The sequence below is a fragment of the Trachemys scripta genome, chromosome 24, assembly GCF_013100865.1.
Source record: "Trachemys scripta elegans isolate TJP31775 chromosome 24, CAS_Tse_1.0, whole genome shotgun sequence".
Lineage (NCBI taxonomy): Eukaryota > Metazoa > Chordata > Testudines > Emydidae > Trachemys > Trachemys scripta.
In genome coordinates, this window is record NC_048321.1 from 9,062,311 (window position 1) to 9,082,501 (window position 20,191).

Genomic DNA, 20,191 nt, shown 5'->3' on the forward strand with positions numbered 1-20,191 from the left:
ACTCAGGAGATCGAGTTTCCTCTTCTTTTCGCCATGGGAACCAACGCTGCTCCCCGCTCCTCCACCCCCATCCATCCCAGCGGCTGTCACCATTGCTTAATGAGATCCCAGCAACAGAACGTCCGTTGCCTGTAAGCTGAGATGTAACGCGGGCTGCACCGCCGAGAAATGGAAACAGTCCAGTCCTTTCTTTAGGCAGCGTTTGGGTCACCCAACCAGCTGAGTTAGACCCCGATCCTGCAGACACACGAGTAACTTCCCACAGAGTCGTGGGTCCCATTGAATTACCGACACACAAGCACCTGCAAGATCAAAACCCTTAGACCTTGGCTATACGCCACAGTTGCATGGGACTTAGCTAAACTGATTTAAACAGGTGCAAATCCCCTTATGTGGACACTTAAATCTGATTGCATTTGGCTTAATTTGGTGTATCCTGGTTCACTAAATTAAGATAGCAATACGTAACTGGGATTTAAATTGAGGTAACTAATAAGAATATTTAAATATTAAGATATAATTTTTAAATTGAGATAAACTGTGCATAGATAAGGCCTGTGTCATTTGTGTGGCCTGGTATATTTCTAAAAAAAACCAAACAATAAATCAGTAGATCTCCAAGTGCTTTACAGCAGAGGTCAGGATTATTATCCCCATTTTACAGATAGGGAAACTGAGGCAAAGAAAGGCAGGGGGGAGTGAGCCAGCAGTACAACCCAGCTCCTGACAGCCGCTCCAGCGCTCTAACCACTAGGACCCACAGCCTCCCCTGAAGTTGCTATTTTATTTATGCTAAGCTCCCAGAGAACAGAAGAGTTTAATTTGCAGTGTCCTTTGTTTGCAAGTCCAAACAAATGCCTCTTAACAGATGGTGTTAAGAGTTAAACAGAAGCAGCAGAAGGCATGAGAGAAATCAAGAACCCAACAGCAAGCGAGGGGAGGTTTTTGAGCGTCAGTTGGGAAAGAAATCAGAGGTGGAAAGGGCTGCAAAGGAGAAGGCTCTTGCGCGGATTACGTGTGGGAGCAGAGAGAGATGAGGCACATGGAAAGGAACAAGGCCCAAGGAGAGGTGTATAAAGAAGGGGCTCTAAAATACACTACTTATTAAAGCACATGAAAGAAACAAGCAAGCAGCCACCTTAGCTTTACCTGGGATGGGGGCCTCCTGAATCTTTACCAGGTACCCACGTGGAGGGGACATCTCTAAGGCCAAACCCCAAGTGCTTATGGGGCTGGGAGCTACCGTCTCTCTCAATTAATTAACCACTTCATCTTTAGACAGCCCACTGCTTTGTTAGCAGCAGCTGCCAACGCTAGCACCAAACGAGCCCTTTGGGGGATGGAGGGGGAGCGCTGGCTCGCTGCCAAGGGCGTTTTAATGAAATCCACTAGCCAAGAAACAAAGCCAACCCCTCTCTCGCACCGGGATGACGACACACGGCTGCCGTGCCAAGCGTGGGCACTCTACCTTCGGAGCTGAAAGGGGAAAACACCATTCCTGCCAGGAACACTGTTACCCGCTTTGCAGCCAGCTGTAGGACAGAGGCTCATCCCACGTTTACAACTTCCTCTGGAGTGGCAAGACACTGGGTTAGACCCAGTTTGCTGTGAAGTGCACGAATTTGGGCAACCGTTCTAGAAAATCTAATATTGTCTATGAGTGTGTCTCTGCTTCAGCGTTAGCTCAGCTGTGGCCCCAATCCCCCTCCGGCCAAACCCTCTGACCTGAGCTTAGTGCTGCGTCCAATCCTGGGCTAGTCGGGGCTGAGGTTAGAGACTTTCGCTGTGCAGTGTGGACCCAGGCTAAACCCCACAGGTGCCGCTGCTCCTCCAATGCCTTCCCACAGCTTCCCTCTGCACCCATTACAGGTGAGTCCGCCCACATTTCACAGGGAACGAATCACAGAGCAGCTCCGCTCACTGCACCCCAAAGAACCAGGGGATGGGCCCCCAGAAGGCCCAGCAACATACAGCAGCGGTGAGGACGCAGGACCTGGACAGGGCTGCTCGCACCCGAGCTGCAATGAGCTTGGGGGGGGTTTCAATCCCACCTCCCGCTCTCCCCAGCCCACTTTGCACTAATGAGCCGAGAACAGCCCCCGGACCAGGGAGGCGGAACTGCTGCTGTTCCTTGCAGGAGTGTGTGGAGGACAGAAATTTGCTCTGTGGGATCTGCAGTACCTTTTCCCCGGGCGACACTGCCTCCACTCCTGAGTCAGTGCACAGGGGAGACAAGGGTTAAACCAGTCCCTGGGCTTCCTACAAACAATCCATCCTTATGTTTACCAAGCGGCCTCTCAGGACTCCACCTTGCCGGGCTGCCTTTCATAAGGGGAGGACCCTGAGATGGAAAAAGACCCATTTAGCCTCCTCTGCGGTGTGCAGAGCTGGGTAATTGCTACCTCTTTGTTCTGAGCCTTTAAATATTGAAGGCTGTCTCCGCAGGGTCAGCGGCAGCAGCGGGAGGCAGCATGTTAGGGAGTTGCGCACGCCGTGCTCTCAATCAGAGAGACTTGACGTTTGTTCTTTCTTGCTTGGGTCGTTCCCTAATCTCCATTAAACCATTCAAACTGAAAGTACTGCAGCATTCTTATGATTGTTATGAGGTGTAGCGTGCTAACAACTAGGAGCCCATGTCATGGCCCAGGCCACCTGGACAAACACCGAACAAAAACACTGTCCCTACTTCACAGAGATTATAATTAATTTCCATAATTAAAGCATATTTCCTAGTCTGATTGCCATGGCATGGCTGTGAAGTTAGAGGGTCCTACCACCGTGTTTGATTTTCTTGGGGAGTGTGGTCTCCTAGTCAGAGCTAAAGGAGGGGGGAATGGTTTCCTTAGGAGCCCCTAGCAACCTGTTGTCATTCCCACATCCATAGGTGGCCCCAGCTAATGAGGGAAGGTAGTGTGGGCTAGTGGTCAGAACACTGAACTGTGACGCAGGAGACAGCCGGTTTAGTCCTGGCTTTGCCACTGCCCACGAGCCTCAGTTTCCCCTCGCACTCTGTCCAGTCTATTTAAACTCTTTGGAACAGGATCTCTCGCTATGTGTACGTCCAGCGCCTAGCACGCCGGGGCCGTGATCTCGGGCGGGAGCTCCAAGTGCTGCCGTCATACCTCTAATAATAGTTCAAGGGAGAATCAACAGCAGAAAAGCCGGCGCCCGCACCCTGCAGAGAAACTCCCGGCGCGTCAGATTAACACATGGACGGGCGGCTTGTTGTTCCAGAGGCCCTGGAGGAGACCGGTGTCCGGTAAGATCTGCTGTCAGTGGAAAGCCCCTGCAGCGGAGCTGATGGGAGGTCATGTGCCAGGAAGTGGCCCCTTATGGGGAGAAGGGGAAGTGGCTGTGGGGGGTCTGCCTAGGTTAGTTTCCTTTTCGGAGGCTAGAGCCCTGGCGAAGAGGGTTATGAACAGCAGCTCCCTGGGGAAGGGAGGGGAAGACCAGGCTTAAATGGCAGAATCCAGGCCCCAAGCCAGCAGAGCCGCGAGTTCGTCCTCTTCACAAGTGCTTTCTGGGCTTGGCTGGCACCCCCAAGCTCCCCTCCACGGCACAGACGAGAGCCCGTTGGCATTGCTTGGTACCAATACCATGCTGCATCCTAGTTCTCCCTCATAAAAAGAATCAGCTCCGTGTGTAAGGTGGAGAGTGGCTGGGATTTGATTAGATCCTGGGGGGCGGAGGGGTCTGCCGAGCACCAGCAACAAATCCCCCAGGCCTGAGGAAGCTAGGAACCCACCTCCCATAGACCAGTAATGCTGTGGCTCCCCGGGGTGTGATGCTACCAGATCCCCCAAGCTAAGCAGCGTCCTGTGAAAGGAAGGGGTGGCAGCTGAGAAAGGGGATTCTCTTTCCTTGAGTCAGGACCAGCTTCCCCCCTCCTGCCCCCTATGGGAGGGTTCTATCCCCAGCCTGGGTCTGTCTTGTCTGTCAGACCGTGCGCTCTCCAGGGCGGGAACCGTCTCCTCCCCTGTATTTGTACCGCACCTAGCGCAACGGGGCTCTGGTCTCTCGGCGCTGCTGTAATAAACCCGATCAATGCTACCCACGCCCCTGTTTGCTGCTGTACCCCCAGGGAGACAGGGCTTGTCCGTGCAGTGAGCTGCCAACTCATTAGGAAATCCGTCCTCGGCATCTTTTTAGCTGGATTCAAACCCAGCGAGGGGCTGCCGGGCCCACATGAGACATTCCACTGACTCACCCACCTCCTCCGAGGATGGCCATACATGGGCCTCTGGATCAGGCGTCTTCATTCCTCTGCACCAGGCAGCAGGACTGGGCAGCCGGTGTTCTACTTATTGGTCCTTCTTTGAATAGCTCATAGACTCGTAGGACTGGAAGGGACCTCGAGAGGTCAGCTAGTCTGGTCCCCTGCACTCATGGCAGGACTAAGTATTAGCTAGACCATCCCTGACGGGTGTTTGTCTAACCTGCTCTTAAAAATCCCCAATGATGGAGATTCCACAACCTCCCTAGGCAATTTATTCCAGTGCTTAACCACCCTGATCGTTAGAAACATTTTCCTAATGTCCAACTTAAACCTCCCTTGCTGCAGTTTAAGCCCATTGCTTCCAGTCCTGTCCTCAGAGGTTAAGGAGAACAATTAGAACATAAGAACGGCCATACCAGGTCAGACCAAAGGTCCATCTAGCCCAGTATCCTGTCTACAGTGGCCAATGCCAGGTGCCCCAGAGGGAGTGAACCTAACAGGCAATGATCAAGTGATCTCTCTCCTGCCATCCATCTCCACCCTCTGACAAACAGAGGCTAGGGACACCATTCCTTACCCGTCCTGGCTAATAGCCATTAATGGACCGTTGTAGGTGCGGAGGGAATAGAATACCAGGCGCGGGGGAGGCGAGGGGTAAAGCAGGTGGTGCGTGGAATTCGGGACCTGTTTCTGCCACAGTTGGCGGGGGCTGGCGTGTGTGGGTGTTGTTCTCAAGTTGCGTTTTAACAAAAGGCGCAGGATATGGAACGTTACCAACCTGGTTCCCGTAGCAACTGAGGGGATTGTTTAAATACTAGGAATGGTCCGTGAGGCCGTGCGGGTGAGTGGTTACCCCCAAGGAACAGGGCACGCTCCGGGCACAAAGTTGCAACAGTTTAACACCAACGCCAGTGCCCGGCCGCGGAACGTGAGCGCTGAGGAAGGCTGGAGAGCAGCGGATTGAGGTTTGCAATTCTCCAGGCCAAAAATCAGCCTGGAGGATATTTGAAGCCAAACCCGCTAATGGCCGCCCTCAGCAGCTCTCTCGGCGCGGACGCATTATTAGGATGGAAGACCAACACGTTCTGAAGCGCTTTTACCAAGGAAGGCTGCTAGCTGGCTGGCACATGGGTACCAAAAGCGTCAGAGTGGCCCAATAAGATCGCCAGTGACAACACCAACTGCATAGCCAGCCAGCCCACCTGAAGGGCTAGCCAGAGACCGATCCAGGCAGCGCGTGATCTGCAAGGAGGCCCATGTTCCCATGGGATTTGCCCTGGTGATGAACTAAAGCTGGGATTCCAATGAAGTTTTGTACCTGGTGTGTATCAAGCCCTGGCAAGCGAGAGCCATAGGTTCTATTCCCAGCTCTGCGAGTGGCTCACTGCGTGACCTTCTGCAAGTCACTTCACCTTTCTGTCCCTCCGTTTCCTCCTCCATCACCCCAGGTGCTTTGAGCAGGTCAAGCTCTGGATCAGGGCCTCTCAATCTATTTCCCGGTAGTGGCTCAGATCTTATTTCATGGGCATTCCCCACCCGTCTGTCCCACTCATACTACACCACTGTGACTGCTACAGTCATTGATTAGCTTCAATTCAAGTGCAGCGAGGTTTTGTCCTTTTCAGTTTAGTCACCCTGCTTCCTTTGTTCTCCACTTCAGCTCCCCGCTCCCCTCTGAACAAGGACCGGAACCCAGCAGCGGCATGTGATCAGCCAGTTCCCTGCAGCGTGGGAACATTTCACACAGGAAGAGATCAGTCATTACTCCCCTGTTACGGCGAGGAAAACTGGGGTGATGTTTGCTCACCTAGCCAAGTGCAATGCCTAAGCAATCACCCCAACCAACCCAGCTCTTACGGTTTCTATATGCCAACAGGAAAACTATACTACCGTTTGAACGGTTTGTTTCAGATGCTGGAAAATCGGAACAATAAAGAACCAAAGTAAAGTCTCCACGGGGAAAAGCACAGTGCGTATAGCTCCTCTGTAACATGCTACAAAACTGCCTGTCACAACAGGAGCTCTGCCTTCAGACACGTGATACATGACAGACAGCAGCTCTCTAGATGCAGTACAGAGACAACAAAATCTTAAGAATTAAAGTCGCCGCCATCACCATAGCTAGCTCCCCCATTCCCGATGGCTTCAATATACCCATTATATAGATGGGGGAAGCTGAGGCACAGAAAGAAGTGAAGTGACTTGCTTAAGGTTGCACAGTAAGTTAGTGGCAGAGCCAGGAACAGAATCTGGGAGTCCAGTAGTTACACCAGGGAGCTGGACATCAGGAGTCTGCAGTTCTATCCCCAGCTTTGGGAGGGAGCGTGGTCTAGTGGTTAATGCAGATGATGGGGAGCCACGAGTGCTGGGTTTTATCCCCAGCTCTGACTTCATCAATCTTTGAGGAGTCTCTTCCCCACAAGCTTGCCTCCTAGGAGGACTCAAATTCCCATTGAAGCCAGTGATCGGCATCTTCCTGGATCATGCCTTAAAACAGGGTCACATGCAGATTCCCTACAACCCTCCAGTGGGCAAGGGAGTATGTCTAGTGGTTAGAGCTGTGGGAGGGGCCTGGAAATCTGGACTCCTGGCTCCGATACTAATTCCCTGTTCATTCTATGTATTTCACTGGCACCTCTCACCACGTGCCGTGGTGTCTGAGACGTGTCCACCCACTGTGCCTCAGTTTTTCCATCTGTATAATGGGGACAACACCACCTCCTCCCTCCCCCAGGGTGGTGCGTGGCTGCATTTGTGTTTGCTTGGAGATCCTGCTAGAAGAAGGCAAGGTATTATTATAGTGCTTCCTTGCCAGACCTCCCCCAGAGACACACCCCTCTCTTTCAGATCCTCCTCCACGTCTCCGCTCAACAGTTTCATGTTGAAATTATGCAGATTTTCCCCCACAATGGAGATTTGCTACCTACTTTCCAACAGTAGATACCACATAACCAGGGGTGCTGGAACAATTTTTATAGTGGCGGTGCTGAGAGCCATCGAACCAAACTGTGAACCCTGTATATGAAGGAAACCACTTCAAGCCAGGGGGTGCAGCAGCCCCCCTAATTCCAGCACCTATGCAAATAACCCCGGATCCTGTAACACCCACCCCCGTCTGCATAAACTAACCCAAACTGTGTCTGATGCTTCCTCCTTCCAACCAATGAGCTTCCTTCAGTCTGCTGGAACCTCTCAATCACTAAGAGTTTCTGTGTACAGGTAGGGATCCCACTCAGCTGTTCAAAACATTCCACTCCCACCCCCATTATAACATCACTGTCTCTCTTCAGCAGGGACTTTCCTACCCCATCACCTCTCATTACAGACCTACGTTTGCCCTCAGCTACACCCCCACCTGATGATGTGTCATGCTCAGTGTTTTCATTTACAGAGGTGAGGCTGAACTCAGAATGTTCCATCTCACACACACACCCCCTATGTACCTTCCAGACCCTGGGGAAGTTTCAACCCCATCGCTCGGTTCCATCCCTCGTAAGTTACCTGTGTCAGAAATGCTGGGCAGTGTTTATTGACAAAAAATCCTATCCTATCCCATGCCCATCACCCTGCTATCTGACCCCCTTCCAGTAAGGCATTAAAGAGTACAATTAGCATCTGTTGTATATGGTGCTTGCTTTCAACCTTCTGCCCATCAGGTAAAAATGGGTGGAGAGAAATATATATTTTTTTTCCATAGCATATCAGGGTTGGAAGGGAACCTCAGGAAGTCATCTAGTCCAACCCCCTGTTCAAAGCAGGACCAATCCCCAGACAGATTTTTGCTGTAGATCCCTAAATGCCCCCCTCAAGGATTGAACTCATAACCCCGGGTTTAGCAGGCCAATGCTCAAACCACTTATCTATCCCTCCCCCCTTATCCATATACACACACTCTCTATAATCACATGCATGTGATATGTGTGTGTATAGCTAGAGATAAAAATCACATGATTTACATATATAAATTCCACAGTGGTCACAGCTTTTGGACCTATTGATTTCATTTTACTCTTGCTACGGATCCCAGGTGCAAAGTTTGGACCCGCTTTCGCTCTGTTCCTATCCAGGGACTCGGTTTGGCCCATGAGCGGGACAGAAGGTCGGTTAAGAAATTCTGATCTGGATCCAAGCTGGGTACATGGAGGCGGCTGGATCTGGGGTTTAACCCCCGTCCCTGCCCCCTCCTTGTCAGTCTTTGTCCCTCGCCACCTTAGACTGTGACAGATTAAGGTTTCATTTAGGGTTGCCAACCCTCCAGGATTGGCCTGGAGTCTCCAGGAATTAAAGATGACTATTTAATTAAAGATTATGTCATGTGATGAAAGCGCCAGGAATATGTCCAACCAAAACTGGTAACCCTCTCCCTCTGCCGCACAGAGCAGTGCCTATAAAATTAACTTACACAGCTGAACCAGCCTTTGAGGAGACCCCTCCCCACAGCCTCCCATCCAAGCCAGGCATCAGGACCTTGCAGGATCAGGCCCTAAAACAGGCTGATCTGCAGATTCCCTGCATCCCTTGGGCTGGGATCCTGTCTCTTTAAATAAAGGAGAGGGCAGGTTTCACCTGCTTCTTAACAGCCAGATCCAAAGTGCCCTACTGTCAATGGAAGCACTCAATGCGCATCAGATCGGGTCATAAAAGAGGATTTTTGAACTGCCGTGGGAGCTGCCATCGCATGTGATCAATCGCTTCCCAGGAAGTTCTGCCCTGGCCCCGCCCCAGCCATTAAAACAGCGTCCTAACCGCCGGGACGGTGTTTTTCTTTGTTTTCATTAGCCAGTGAAATATTCAAACCAGGCCAGCACCGAATTCTGTGTAATGCTCATGTGTAGCTTGGCGGGTTTATTTTTAAAACACACACACTATTCTGATTTTAGAACATGAGTCACGTCTAAATATAGCAGGGGTTGAAGACAAGGGGACAGTGGAGCAGTGTTTGGGTGGAGGAGCGCTTCCAAACCTTTTGCAAACTGACACACAAACTGCCTGCTGCGTTTGCTTTGCCCACCGCTAGAGGACAGCTGCCTCTGGGGTGGAACATGACTATTGTTTAGTAGCTCACAGAAACAGCGTGCAGGGATCACTCAGCTAGCATGCAAATGCGGCCACCTCCAGGGTGGCAGAACGTAGCTCTGTAGTAGCTCACAGCAATAAATAATTTAATGAAGATATCCTATTTCCTAGAACTGGAAGGGACCCTGAAAGGTCATTGAGTCCAGCCTCCTCTAGCAGGACCAAGTACTGATTTTTGCCCCAGATCCCAAAGTGGCCCCCTCAAGGACTGAACTCACAACCCTGGATTTAGCAGGCCAATGCTCAAACCACTGAGCTATCCCTCCCCCCAATGCTACACAGCAACTCACCCACCCAGCATGGAAATGCAGCCACCTCTGGGCTGGAACACATCAGCTGTATAGTAGCTCACAGTACTACTGCCCAGGGATTGCTCACTCATCACAGAAATGCAACCACCTCTGCGGCGGAACGCAGCAGCTGTTTAGTAGCTCACAGCAACGCTGCACAAGGCTCGCTAACTCTGCCCGGAAATGCAGCCATCTCTGGGGAGGAGCACTGCTGCTACTGAACGGATACACAGCAACTCGGCAGAACCATTTAGGGCACGAGGTAAAGAAGAGTCCCATACTCAATTGAAACTGCATGGGGAATTGAAGGATGCAAAATATGAGCGCCCACAAAGGACAGTGGCAAGGACGTCAGGGTTAAAACTCGGGCAAAACAATGCCAAAGGACTGTAAAGAACCAGAAATGGGTTCTGTTCCACCTCTCCTCCACACGACACTGGCTGAAGCAGCAACACTCGCAGCTCAGTTCATGGAGAGAGCCCTCCTAGAGAATCACCCCCTGCACACCCCAGAACACAGAGCCTATTTCACGGGCTGCCTGTTGGAGGAGGATTTGGGGAAATCCATGCAGCATAGCGTGGTAGAAACGGCTCTTTCTGGTGCTTATCGGAGAAGCTAGCTCCCGGCTGATTAACCTGGGCAGCTAAGAAGTGAGAAAGCCAGGTGACACACCGCTATAGCAAATCCCCTCGCTCTAGAATGGCCGACTGCATTACAACACGTGTCCTGCTGCACCAGGGCCAGCACTGGAGAGGCCCAACCGGATCGCTCAGCCAGGGCCCTTCTCCCATCCCAGAAACGCCGAGCAGCTGGGTTCAATTAGCCGCTGGGTCGGGGAGCGGAGAGACGGCCGCTCCGTGCCACTTTGAAGGCGATTCAAACCCGCAGGCGGGCGGCCCCGTTGAAACTTATTGCTGGAGTGCAGCGCTGGGAGAGACAAAAATACCCCGCGGGAGCAGAGTTCTGGGCATGTGACAGCCGGGCCGCATTTATTCGCCACCTGAGAAGCTGGCAGCACCCCAGGGCCCAGGAGGTAACGCGAAGGTGGGAGTCAGGAGGCGACGGGGTGGGAACGCGAGGGCAAGAAGGCTTCCAGCACCTCTCCTCCCACCTCCCGCTTTGGCCTCGCGACAGTGGAGAGCTCCCCATACACCAGGCGATCTCCTCCGTGGCTCGCCACCTCAGGATTTCACTCGGGCCCCTAGTCTCTTTCCATGTTGCAAAGTAGGGTACTGGGCAGTTGTATGAGGCTTTGCAATCCCACTGCCGCTTGGGAGCTGGGGCAGTGTGGTCACCCCATGCCCCCATTTTACAGATGGGAAAGCAGAGGCTTGGAGATCAAAGGAGATGAGGGAATCAGTGTCAAAGCCAGGGTCTGACCTCAGGAGTTCTTGGGCCCCAGTCCTGTGCTCAGGCCATTAGGGTCAATTACTCTGCACATGTGTGTGTCACTTGCCAACAATCCCACTAGCTGCACAACTAGGAACCTAGCAGCATCTCCCCACCGTGCTGCAATTCATGGCCCGGGATTTCGTCCTGCTGGGAAGTTTGAGGATATTCCCCCCTTTTCCCAGCCATCTGAGAGCAGTTTTTATTGTCTCCTCCTCTTTAGCTGTTGCATAGGGTCAGGATTTCCTGGAACACAGATCACAGGCAGGGGCTCAAGCAAAGAGCGCTAATGTCAGAAATGGAGACCTGAAGGGGGGACCTCAGATCCCCATAGGGGTTCAGGTCCAAATTCACAGCTTCAATCTTTCTTTAGGGTGAGTCGGAGTCGAATTCTCCAGACATTGGGGCAGTTTGGACTGGGATTTCCATATCTCCCCCATGTCAGGATTGAAGGTTCAGCCCCTAACAGAGGCACAGAGTTACGGGCCATAAAATTACCCAGTCCCTTTTAAAACACGAGGCTGCATAGTCTAGCGGCTGGAACACTGGGCCAGCACTTAGGAGAGCCGGGTTTTAGTCCAGGCTTTGACCCTGGCCTGCTGGGTGACCTCGGGCAAGTCACTGCCTCTCTTCGTGCCTCAGTTTCCCCATATATAAAGCAGCGATTAGCTCTATCTTGCTTTGGAAAGTGCTTTGAGATCCCTGGATGAAAGCCTCGAAGTACAAAGCATTGTTGAGCTTTTTCATGAAGATCCCTGTGCTGATGATGTCGGTTCTAAAGGCCAGTGGTTTAGTATTTGGGGGTGAAGGGCCAGTGGGGAAGAGAAGAGTTCGGGCTCCCAGTTTAAGTACATCCCTGTTTTGCCTGATGCAATTGTTACATGAAGCCCTGTGTGTCCTGCCGGTTTGGCAAACAACGTCTAAGCAGAATATTTTCCCCCGTCCGGCTGGAGATCGCTTTTAAGTCGGACAGAAACAGCCGGTTCCTGACTACGGCCCTGTGACCACAATCCCAGACTTCCTGGAGAGGGAAGGGGGAGAGGCTAAGGAACTGACACCTCCTTCCCTGAAATGAGAGGCTCAGTCGCGTAACTACTCAAAAGGAAATTTACGAAAGCAACGTTCCAGGGGGGCCCTGACCCATGTCCCGAGTCTGATCCCTTCGAAGCAAAACAAACTAGCAACCGCAGGGCAGTTCAAACCTTGTTCTCTAGCCGCTTCTTGGGCTCCAGGAAGCACTTTGGATCCAAACCGGCTGACAATGGCTTCCCTGGGGTTTTCTAACCAGCCTCAAATCTCTCTCTTGATCATCGCTAATGCTTCCTCTGCACACCCAGCCTCCAGCTAACCGCACACACAAGCAACAGCTAGGCAGGAGGTATTACGCCCTGGTTAGCACAGGTGCGGATGCCAGAACTCCTGGGTTCTCCAGGCAGTCTCTGCCACCAGCTTGCGGAGTGACCTCAAGCAAATCCCCTCCAGCCCCTCGGCTCAGTCTCTGGAAAGCAGGCAGGCGGTACTGCGAGGCTTAGCTCAATCGTGTCTGTAGGACGCTTTGAGATCCTCCGATCAAAGATGCTCCCACTCGCCTGCTGGGTGACCTCTGGCATCTCACTTCTCCCCGTTTCCCCTCCCACCCTTTGTCTGGGGCCGGGACTTTCTCTGTCTGTACAGCCAAGGGGGCCCCACTCTCAGACAGGGCTTCCCGGGCACAGAGAGGTTTTCATTCCATTTCCCACCTCCCTCCCATGATTAATAAGCAACAGCGAAACGCACAGGAGACAGTTTAAATGCCTACAACCTCCTGGCGCCCCGTGACTCAAGCATCAAGCGATGGCCTGGATCATCTCAGGCCCGGGGGGAGGGGAGGGGGAGACAGACCTGGAAACAGCTGTTGAATGGAGCGAAAAACAGGACCAAGCCAGCCTCTGGAGGAGAGCGGAGGCATTCCCTCGCCCTCCCGCTCCTTCCTCCACACTTGGGAGCCAAGAGATGAAAGTTGCCAGCGGTTGAAACCATGCAAAAAGGGGGGGGGATGAGCAAGTCTATACTCCTGGGCCGGCTGGTAACGCTGTTAACAGCTGGCTGTTCATCCGCCTCGCCCCTGAACGGAGAGGAAGGACGGAGGATTACATTGGGGAGGCGGGTTGGGATTAATGGTTTCTGCAGCGCCCGGAGCGGAGGGTTCATAACCCTGCTTCCCCTCAGCGTCTGGGGGCGGGATTCAATCCCACGGGCCCCCAGCCAGCAGCAGGGCCGGAGTCCGTGTGCTGGGTGCAGCAGCCGAGGGTACAACAGAACCAGCCGCTCCAGCGCTGCGCACCCATCGCTGAAGGTAGCCAGGGGGGGCAGGACCTCAGGGCTACTCCAACCAGCTCCAGGATTGTGGGAGGTTCGAACCCCTTCTACTGGGCTCTGCACTGGTGAATTCAGCCCCATAGCTGTGCTATGCATGGGATCAGGACAGCAAGGTCCCCACACCCCAATCTCTAGAGGGATGCTTTGGCGGAAGCTGCGGGGGGGACCCATAATGCGCCTGGGCAAGCGTGCACAGCTGCACCTGTTCTGCAAGGGCTGTGCTCGGGGGCTACAGAGCCAGAGCTCTGCAAAAGAGCCTAAGAGGGGTTTAGACTCAGAGTTTAACCCAGCTGCCTAATCCACGCTCCTCAGGAAGAGCGAGGCTGCACCCTGCAGATGCTATCGAGAGAAAAGCAACGTTTCCTGTTGTTTGCCCGGCCCTGGAGAGGAAGGGCGAGACAAGCCAGCGTGAAAATCTGCAGTGTGCTGAATGGGCACGCGTGCGTGTGGCACCACTGCCCTCCAGTGGAGGGAATCGGCACTGCCCAGCTATGTGTCATGAGCCCTGTATTGCTGACGGCGATTCCCCATTAGCTCAAGTCAGAGGGGACAACTAGCTGCTTCCTGGGGGCTGCCAGACAATCCTAAATAATGGCTCTCGGCACTCACATAGGGCTAGTCACGTGTGGCTCTCTAAAGCATTTTACAAAGGTGGGTAAATAACATTATCCCAGGGACACTGAGGCATGACAGAGCAGGACCCTCACTAGGCCAAGGTCACTCAAGGCGTCTGGGGTAGGACCCAGGAGTCCTGAGCTCAGAGTACTCACTAATGGCTGTTGCCTGTGCCCATCTCCTGGAAGGCAGCGGCAGGAGACTCTCTGAAACACATGCTCCAGGACCTGGACCTGATTAACGAAAGCCGGGGTGGGCAAAGCGGAGCGGTGCATGCGCTTGCTAGAGAAACCAACCCTTCCTGCTGCACCGCCTACCCGTTCCTTCATGAGGCAGGAAAAGGTTTTCACCTCCTCGACCATGAGGCAGCTGCTTTGCAGATCCACCCGGTTTTGAGGAACCAAGAGGCTGAGCAGACAGCCCAACGAAGGGGAATTCCAGGGTACCGCAGAGCAGGAAGGTGGGTTACATCCCAATGGAGCTTCCTTCCAGGGCAGCGGATGGATCACAGGGAATCCGTCACCACTAGGTCACTGATTCAAATCCAGCCTGGATCAAAAGCACCGGGGTGATGAGCCAACATCTCACAGAGAATGCCACTTACTGAGTTGCCAGGCACCCTGGGAGGAGAGGTCTCCTACAGGTCCCACCGTCTTCCTTAGCTGATGGGGTCCCAGCACCAGCAGGCGTGGGCATCCCCCACCCTGCTCTAACCTTTAGACAACACTTCCCTCCCACAGCTGGGAAGAGAACCCAGAAGTCCTGACACCTGTTCAAATGTTCTCACCTTTAGATAACACTTTCCTCCCACAGCTGGGAAGAGAACCCAGGAGTCCTATCACCCTCTCACATGCTCTAACCAGGAGACCCCAATCCCCAGCCAGAGCTGGGAAGAGAACCCAGGAGTCCTGTCACCTGCTCACATGCTTTAACCACTAGACAACACTTCCTTCCCACAGCTGGGAAGAGAACCCAGGAGTCCTGACATCCACTCACATGTGCCAACCACAAAACAACACTCCCCATCCAAAGCTGGGAAAAGAACCCAGGAGTTCCTGATCCCAAGCTCCAACCAGGAGGCCCCGGGCTCCCCCCCTGCCAGTCCCCGGCTGGGTCACAAACCGAACGGTCCCTCCTACCTTCGACTTGCCCGTCATCTTCATGAAGAAGCTCAGGGTTCGTCCCAGAGGGCTTCCCTCCTGGTGCTGGTTCTCCTGGTCTCCGGCCTCCCCGGCAGCGTCCAGCTGTCCGCAGCTCCCGGCATTAAAGCTGCAGGGGAAGGAGGATTAAAAAAACACCAACCCCACAGGCGCTACAGACAAACAATCCCCCTGTTTTCTTGTTGTTGTTTAAAGGCCAGGAAATAGGGAGGGGCGAGCGCCCTTAGCAGCCCCAGCGACACACAGGGCAGGGCTGCTGCAGTTCCCAGCTGGGGGAAGCGCACACAGAGCCCTCTGTTTGCTTAGGCAGCCTTAGATGTCGGGCTGGGCAATTGGGTTTGTAGCCGCAGCCCCTTTGCACAGGAAATTGGGGGTGGGAGGGGGGGGATTTCACACACCCCTGAGCTCAGGCACTCAGAAGCCAGGGTGACGGGCAGCAGCTTATAACCCGCTTCATCCAGAGAGATGGGACACGAACTAGTCTGCACAAATCAACCCAAATGGGGGGGAGGGGAGAACTACAGGTAAATGCTTCCCATCCTCCCCCCTCCAGCAGATCCCGCTGTCCTGGCGTCGAGACTGGGCGTCCTTCGAAGGGACCTGCCACAAGTCACTGGGCCCGCCGCAGGACTCAGGGTGGGGACCTGCCGGCTGTACCACGAGAGGAAGGATGGACTTGTGGTTAAGGGACTGCCCAGGCTATGTGGGTTCTAATCCCAGCCCTGCCACTAGTTTCCGGGGTGACCTTGGGCAAGTCACTTGCCTGCCTCCGCCCAGAAATTTCAGTCCCGAGGCTCTGTCAAAAGCCAGCGCGCCCCTTGCTGTCACCGCCAGCAGGAAGGCAGTCTCTTAGCACCAGGGTCGCAGAAAGAGCCATCCACGGTAAAGGAATCGATGCCGTCCCAGCAGGGTCCGTTTCCTGCATTAGCATCACTGGGGTCCCTCATTCTGGGTCTTCCGCCACACATGGAGGCCCTCACGCGGGCCTTGGCAGGGTGAGGCGTGCTCCAGAAGTCACCCCCCCAGGGACTACAAATAGGTTACACACATACAGAGCGAGGACAGGAGTAGGTCCCTGACTCCAAAGCCAAGAGATGCAGAGCGATAAGAAAGTACCCTCCCTCCCCTCTCCTGGGACAGACTCTTGTCTGGGCTGACCAAGGGGAAGGGAAGGCGGAGAGAAAAGGGTCCCAAGGACGCAGATCTAGGCCAGGTTCGCATTGACAGCTCAGTGCCCGGCACATAGTCCAGCCACGCAGCTTCCAGTTACCCACCCGGCACCCTGCAGGCAGCCAGCGAGAGATCGGCCTTTATCAAAGCCAGGGGAGAGGCCCTGCTCAGTAATCCCAGCCCTGAAATAACAAAGCGCCGGGCTGGCTGGGCCCCCCTAATGAAGACGGGAATGGGCTGTGACAGGGGATGGATGGATGGAGATTATGGTAATCCTCTCGGCAGGGCAGCGCGGGGTGGGCGGAGACCTGGACATCTGCAGCCTGGCAGGGTGGGGAGGCGCGGGAGCCAGGCAGAGGATCACAGCCAAAGACACCAACCGAGCCCAAGGGCCTAGAGGGGAGATGGTAGTGCGAGATTCCAGCTACAGCCGCTCTATACCGCGCTGGCAGCACGCAGGGCCGGGCCTCCCACTCGGGAACAAAGGTTCCCCCCCCGCCCTTCGGGAGCAGACGTGAAACCAGCTGGAGGGTCTCAGCCTAGCCCCAACAGGCCCCAGGGAGACACCTACCCTTGTCCCTAGAGGACACGGGCTCAGGGCAGGCAGCATCTGCACGTATGGCCAGCACCGGGCACACCAGGGCCCCGCTCATGCTGGGGTCTTGTGCTTTCCCCGGGGTTAAAGAAGATTGCGACATGGGAGTTCTTATTGCACCAGGCAAGGAGAGGGGGTGTTCTGAGGCGGGGGGGGGGGGCCAGGCTGTGGGGGGAGGGTAGAGGGGCTGCTTAGGGGATAGGGAGCTGCTTACCCCAAGCCTGGGGGGGGGAGGGGAAGCCCCCCTGTGCTCTTAGCAGGGGGAGCTGCATTCCTGCCCTGGCCATCGCTGTCCTACAGTTACTAGGGGCCAGCAAGATTGGCAAGGGTGGGGCTCACCCTGCCGCTGCAATCCGGCACCTCTCACTGCCCCATCGCCCAACGAGAATAACGGTGCCAGGGCCCTAAGCAAACACGGGCCAGGCTCCCAGGGGGCCGGCGCCGCGCACAAGGGCCTCTCTGTCTGCAAATGAGCCTCGGCGCTAATTAACGGAGGTGAATTATGAGCAAGGCAGACCCATTATGGAGAGGTCAATTAACACGTCTGCGTGGCCGCAAAGAGCTTTTGTCCCCCCTGGCTCGGAGGCATGCGGCGCGCCCGCTGGCTGGAAAGGGGGCCACGTTCTCCTTGCAACCGCAGGGATAAACGGCAGCTGAAAGCTGAGTTGGTCACCCCCACCGCTGGCTGCAATCGACAGGGAGGGAGGGAATACAATGAGGCCGGTGCATTCAGTGTGGGCTTGGCTGTCCAGGACAATTCAGCGTCGCCAACTCTGGCGGTATCGGGTGGGGTTTTTCTTAAAGGCCCCAGCTCCTGGAGTCAGGGGATTAAGGAGGCGGAATTTCATACCCACATGGTCCACAGACCCCAATTTAAGGTTTTTCCCTGATCTTTTCCTGGGTGGGGAGCCAGGGGTCAGCGCTCTTGGAGGGAGTCAAGATTTCCAGGGTGCCTCCCCAGGGCGCCACCCAGCTCCCACCCAGCCTTGTCTGCATTATAAAGCTTTGCCAGTGTAGCTACACAAGCAAAAACCCTCCTGGCCTGGATGCATTTATACCAGCAAAAGAGTGTTTTGCCGGTATCGCTGGTCCTGATTCGGGGAGTGAAAAATCAACGATGGCGGCAAAAGCACTTTTTAGGCGGCAGAGCTGCGTCTACACTAGGGCTTTTGTGACACGGTTGTGTCATTAAACAATCACATCCCCTAACTGCTAAGCTGGCGAAACCTTTAAGCATAGATCTGGCTGTAGAGGGACTTTCCCAACAGGAAGGGGAAGCTTCCAGCTAAATCAGACTCAACACATGAACCGAGTCCCCTTTCACTTGTCCCCGCCCACCTCACCAGTTCGCAATGATCGAAGGCTTTCTGATCCCTTCCCAGCCCCGGCGCCTGTATCCCTGCACTGAAGTCATAACGCCCCACACGAACCGCAGCGCTCGTTTCTGGGGCAACACGCTGATGGCAGAATGATCTCAAACGGTGAATGGGGACAGAGTCGGTGTGAGGTTGGGTTGTAAAAAGTTTTTAAAACCTAGTGGTGCAGCCCGATGAGTGATCCCATTGAAAAAACAAAACATCTTTGATGTCTCAAGATAGTCCTTACCCAAGATTATTAACAACGGTTTGTATGACTGTAGCATCTAATATTTAATATTTGTATTGTGAGCACCTAGAAGTCCCAGTCACGGACCAGGGCCCCCACGGTGCTAGGCGCTGTACAGACACAGAACAGAAAGACAGGCTCTGCCTCAAAGAGATTACAGTCACCTAGAGATCACAAACAAGAGCAGGGCCCTATTGTGCTAGGAGCTGTACAAAGAATCATAGCACGGTAGGGCTGGAAGGGACAGCAAGAGGTCATCAAGTCCGGCTGGGCAGGACCAAGTAACCCCAGACCATCTCTGACATCCCTGTCCTTAAAACTGCCAATGAGGGAGATTCCACAGCCTCCCCTGAGAATTAGAAAGATTTTCCTAATATCTCCCCTCAGTCTCACTAGCTGCAGATTAAGCCCATTGCTGCTTCTTCTATCTTCAGAGGACACAGAAAACAATTGATCACCATCCTCTTTGTAACACCCCCTAACATATTTGAAGACCGTTTTCAGCTTTCCTCCTCCCCCAGCCTGTCTTCTCTTCTCAAGACTCAACGTGCCCCTACCCACTAAAGGGACTGCATGGCTTGAACCATACCAGTGTGGTTGAAGTGGCACAAGATTTTGTGTAGAAAAGGTCCAAGAGCGCACACAAGTTTTCACACTAACTAGACAAGCGAAGAAATATTTTCCCCCTGTGTAAGGTTGGGAAACTGAGGCACGGATCCTCAGTCAGAGGTATTGAGGCTCCTAACTCCTATTGAAATCAATGGGATTTGGGGCACCCAAATCCCTTTGAGGATCTGGGCCTAAGTGACTTACCCAAGGTCACAGAAGGAGACCAGACTTGAACTCAGATCTCCTGAGTCCCAGTCCAATGCCTTAGCTACAGCTAAATGTGAAATCAACCTTAAGTACAAATGAAACTGACTAGTCCCACTGAAGTCCAGCGGAAGTAAACAAACAGCAGAAATAGGGGAGGGTAAAGTCCAGTTTGGGTAGCTACATTCCAGCCACCTCCCCCTGCAGTTTCAATTGGATGTGGCCTACGTCTTCACTTCCTGTCCTAAACCCTGCCAGTTCTAATAACCGGAGGTGCTGTTAGTAACACAGACGTGTGTTGATTTAACTCACAGCTTTCACTGGGGACCTGGGAGTTCTGCCCCAGGCCAGCAGGAGTTCACCCATGATTTTTCAAAAGGACTGGCCAGAATCAACCAATATTTTCCTTTTCAAGTCCGCTCCAGTCGGGAAGCTGTGAGCAATATGTAGCACATGGCTCCATTCTCATTCATCCATCCATTCCCTCCCACCAGCTCCAGCGACAGATCCCTCGTCGCTGGCTGCCCCGCCTGACACGGACACAAACAATGGAGGGCAGTGTGTGACAGGCGGCTTGGGAGACATTCAGGGAGATGGTGAGGTCTAGTGGTCGGAGCAAGGGACTCACAAGCCCAAAGGTTTGCATTCCCAGCCCTGAGAGTGGAGCCTGATGGTCAGAGCTGCAGGACATGGAGCCGGATCTAGTATAGGAGGAGCAAGGGGTGGATTCCATTCCCAGTTCTGCTACCTCTGGCCTAGATACACTTCATGGTCTGTGCTGGCTTCTAGCAGCATAGACCCTGGCCACTGAAAGCTCGTTGAGGGAGGAGCTTGTGGTGGTTGAAAATTAATGCAGCCTCCCTGTGCTCAAAAAGCGGGGGGGCAAGTCCAGCACACAGGAATA

At 53.8% G+C, this 20,191-nt stretch overlaps 1 protein-coding gene across 2 annotated transcripts in view; it reads right to left on the reverse strand.

Moving 5' to 3' along the window:
- Positions 1-20,191, reverse strand: part of ARHGEF2 (Rho/Rac guanine nucleotide exchange factor 2) — a 132,016-nt gene that overhangs the window by 77,270 nt on the left and 34,555 nt on the right. For both annotated transcript variants that reach the window (XM_034756413.1, XM_034756414.1), the window contains exon 6: positions 15,084-15,213. In XM_034756413.1, the coding sequence (XP_034612304.1) occupies positions 15,084-15,213 (130 nt within the window). The remainder of the gene's footprint in view (positions 1-15,083; positions 15,214-20,191) is intronic.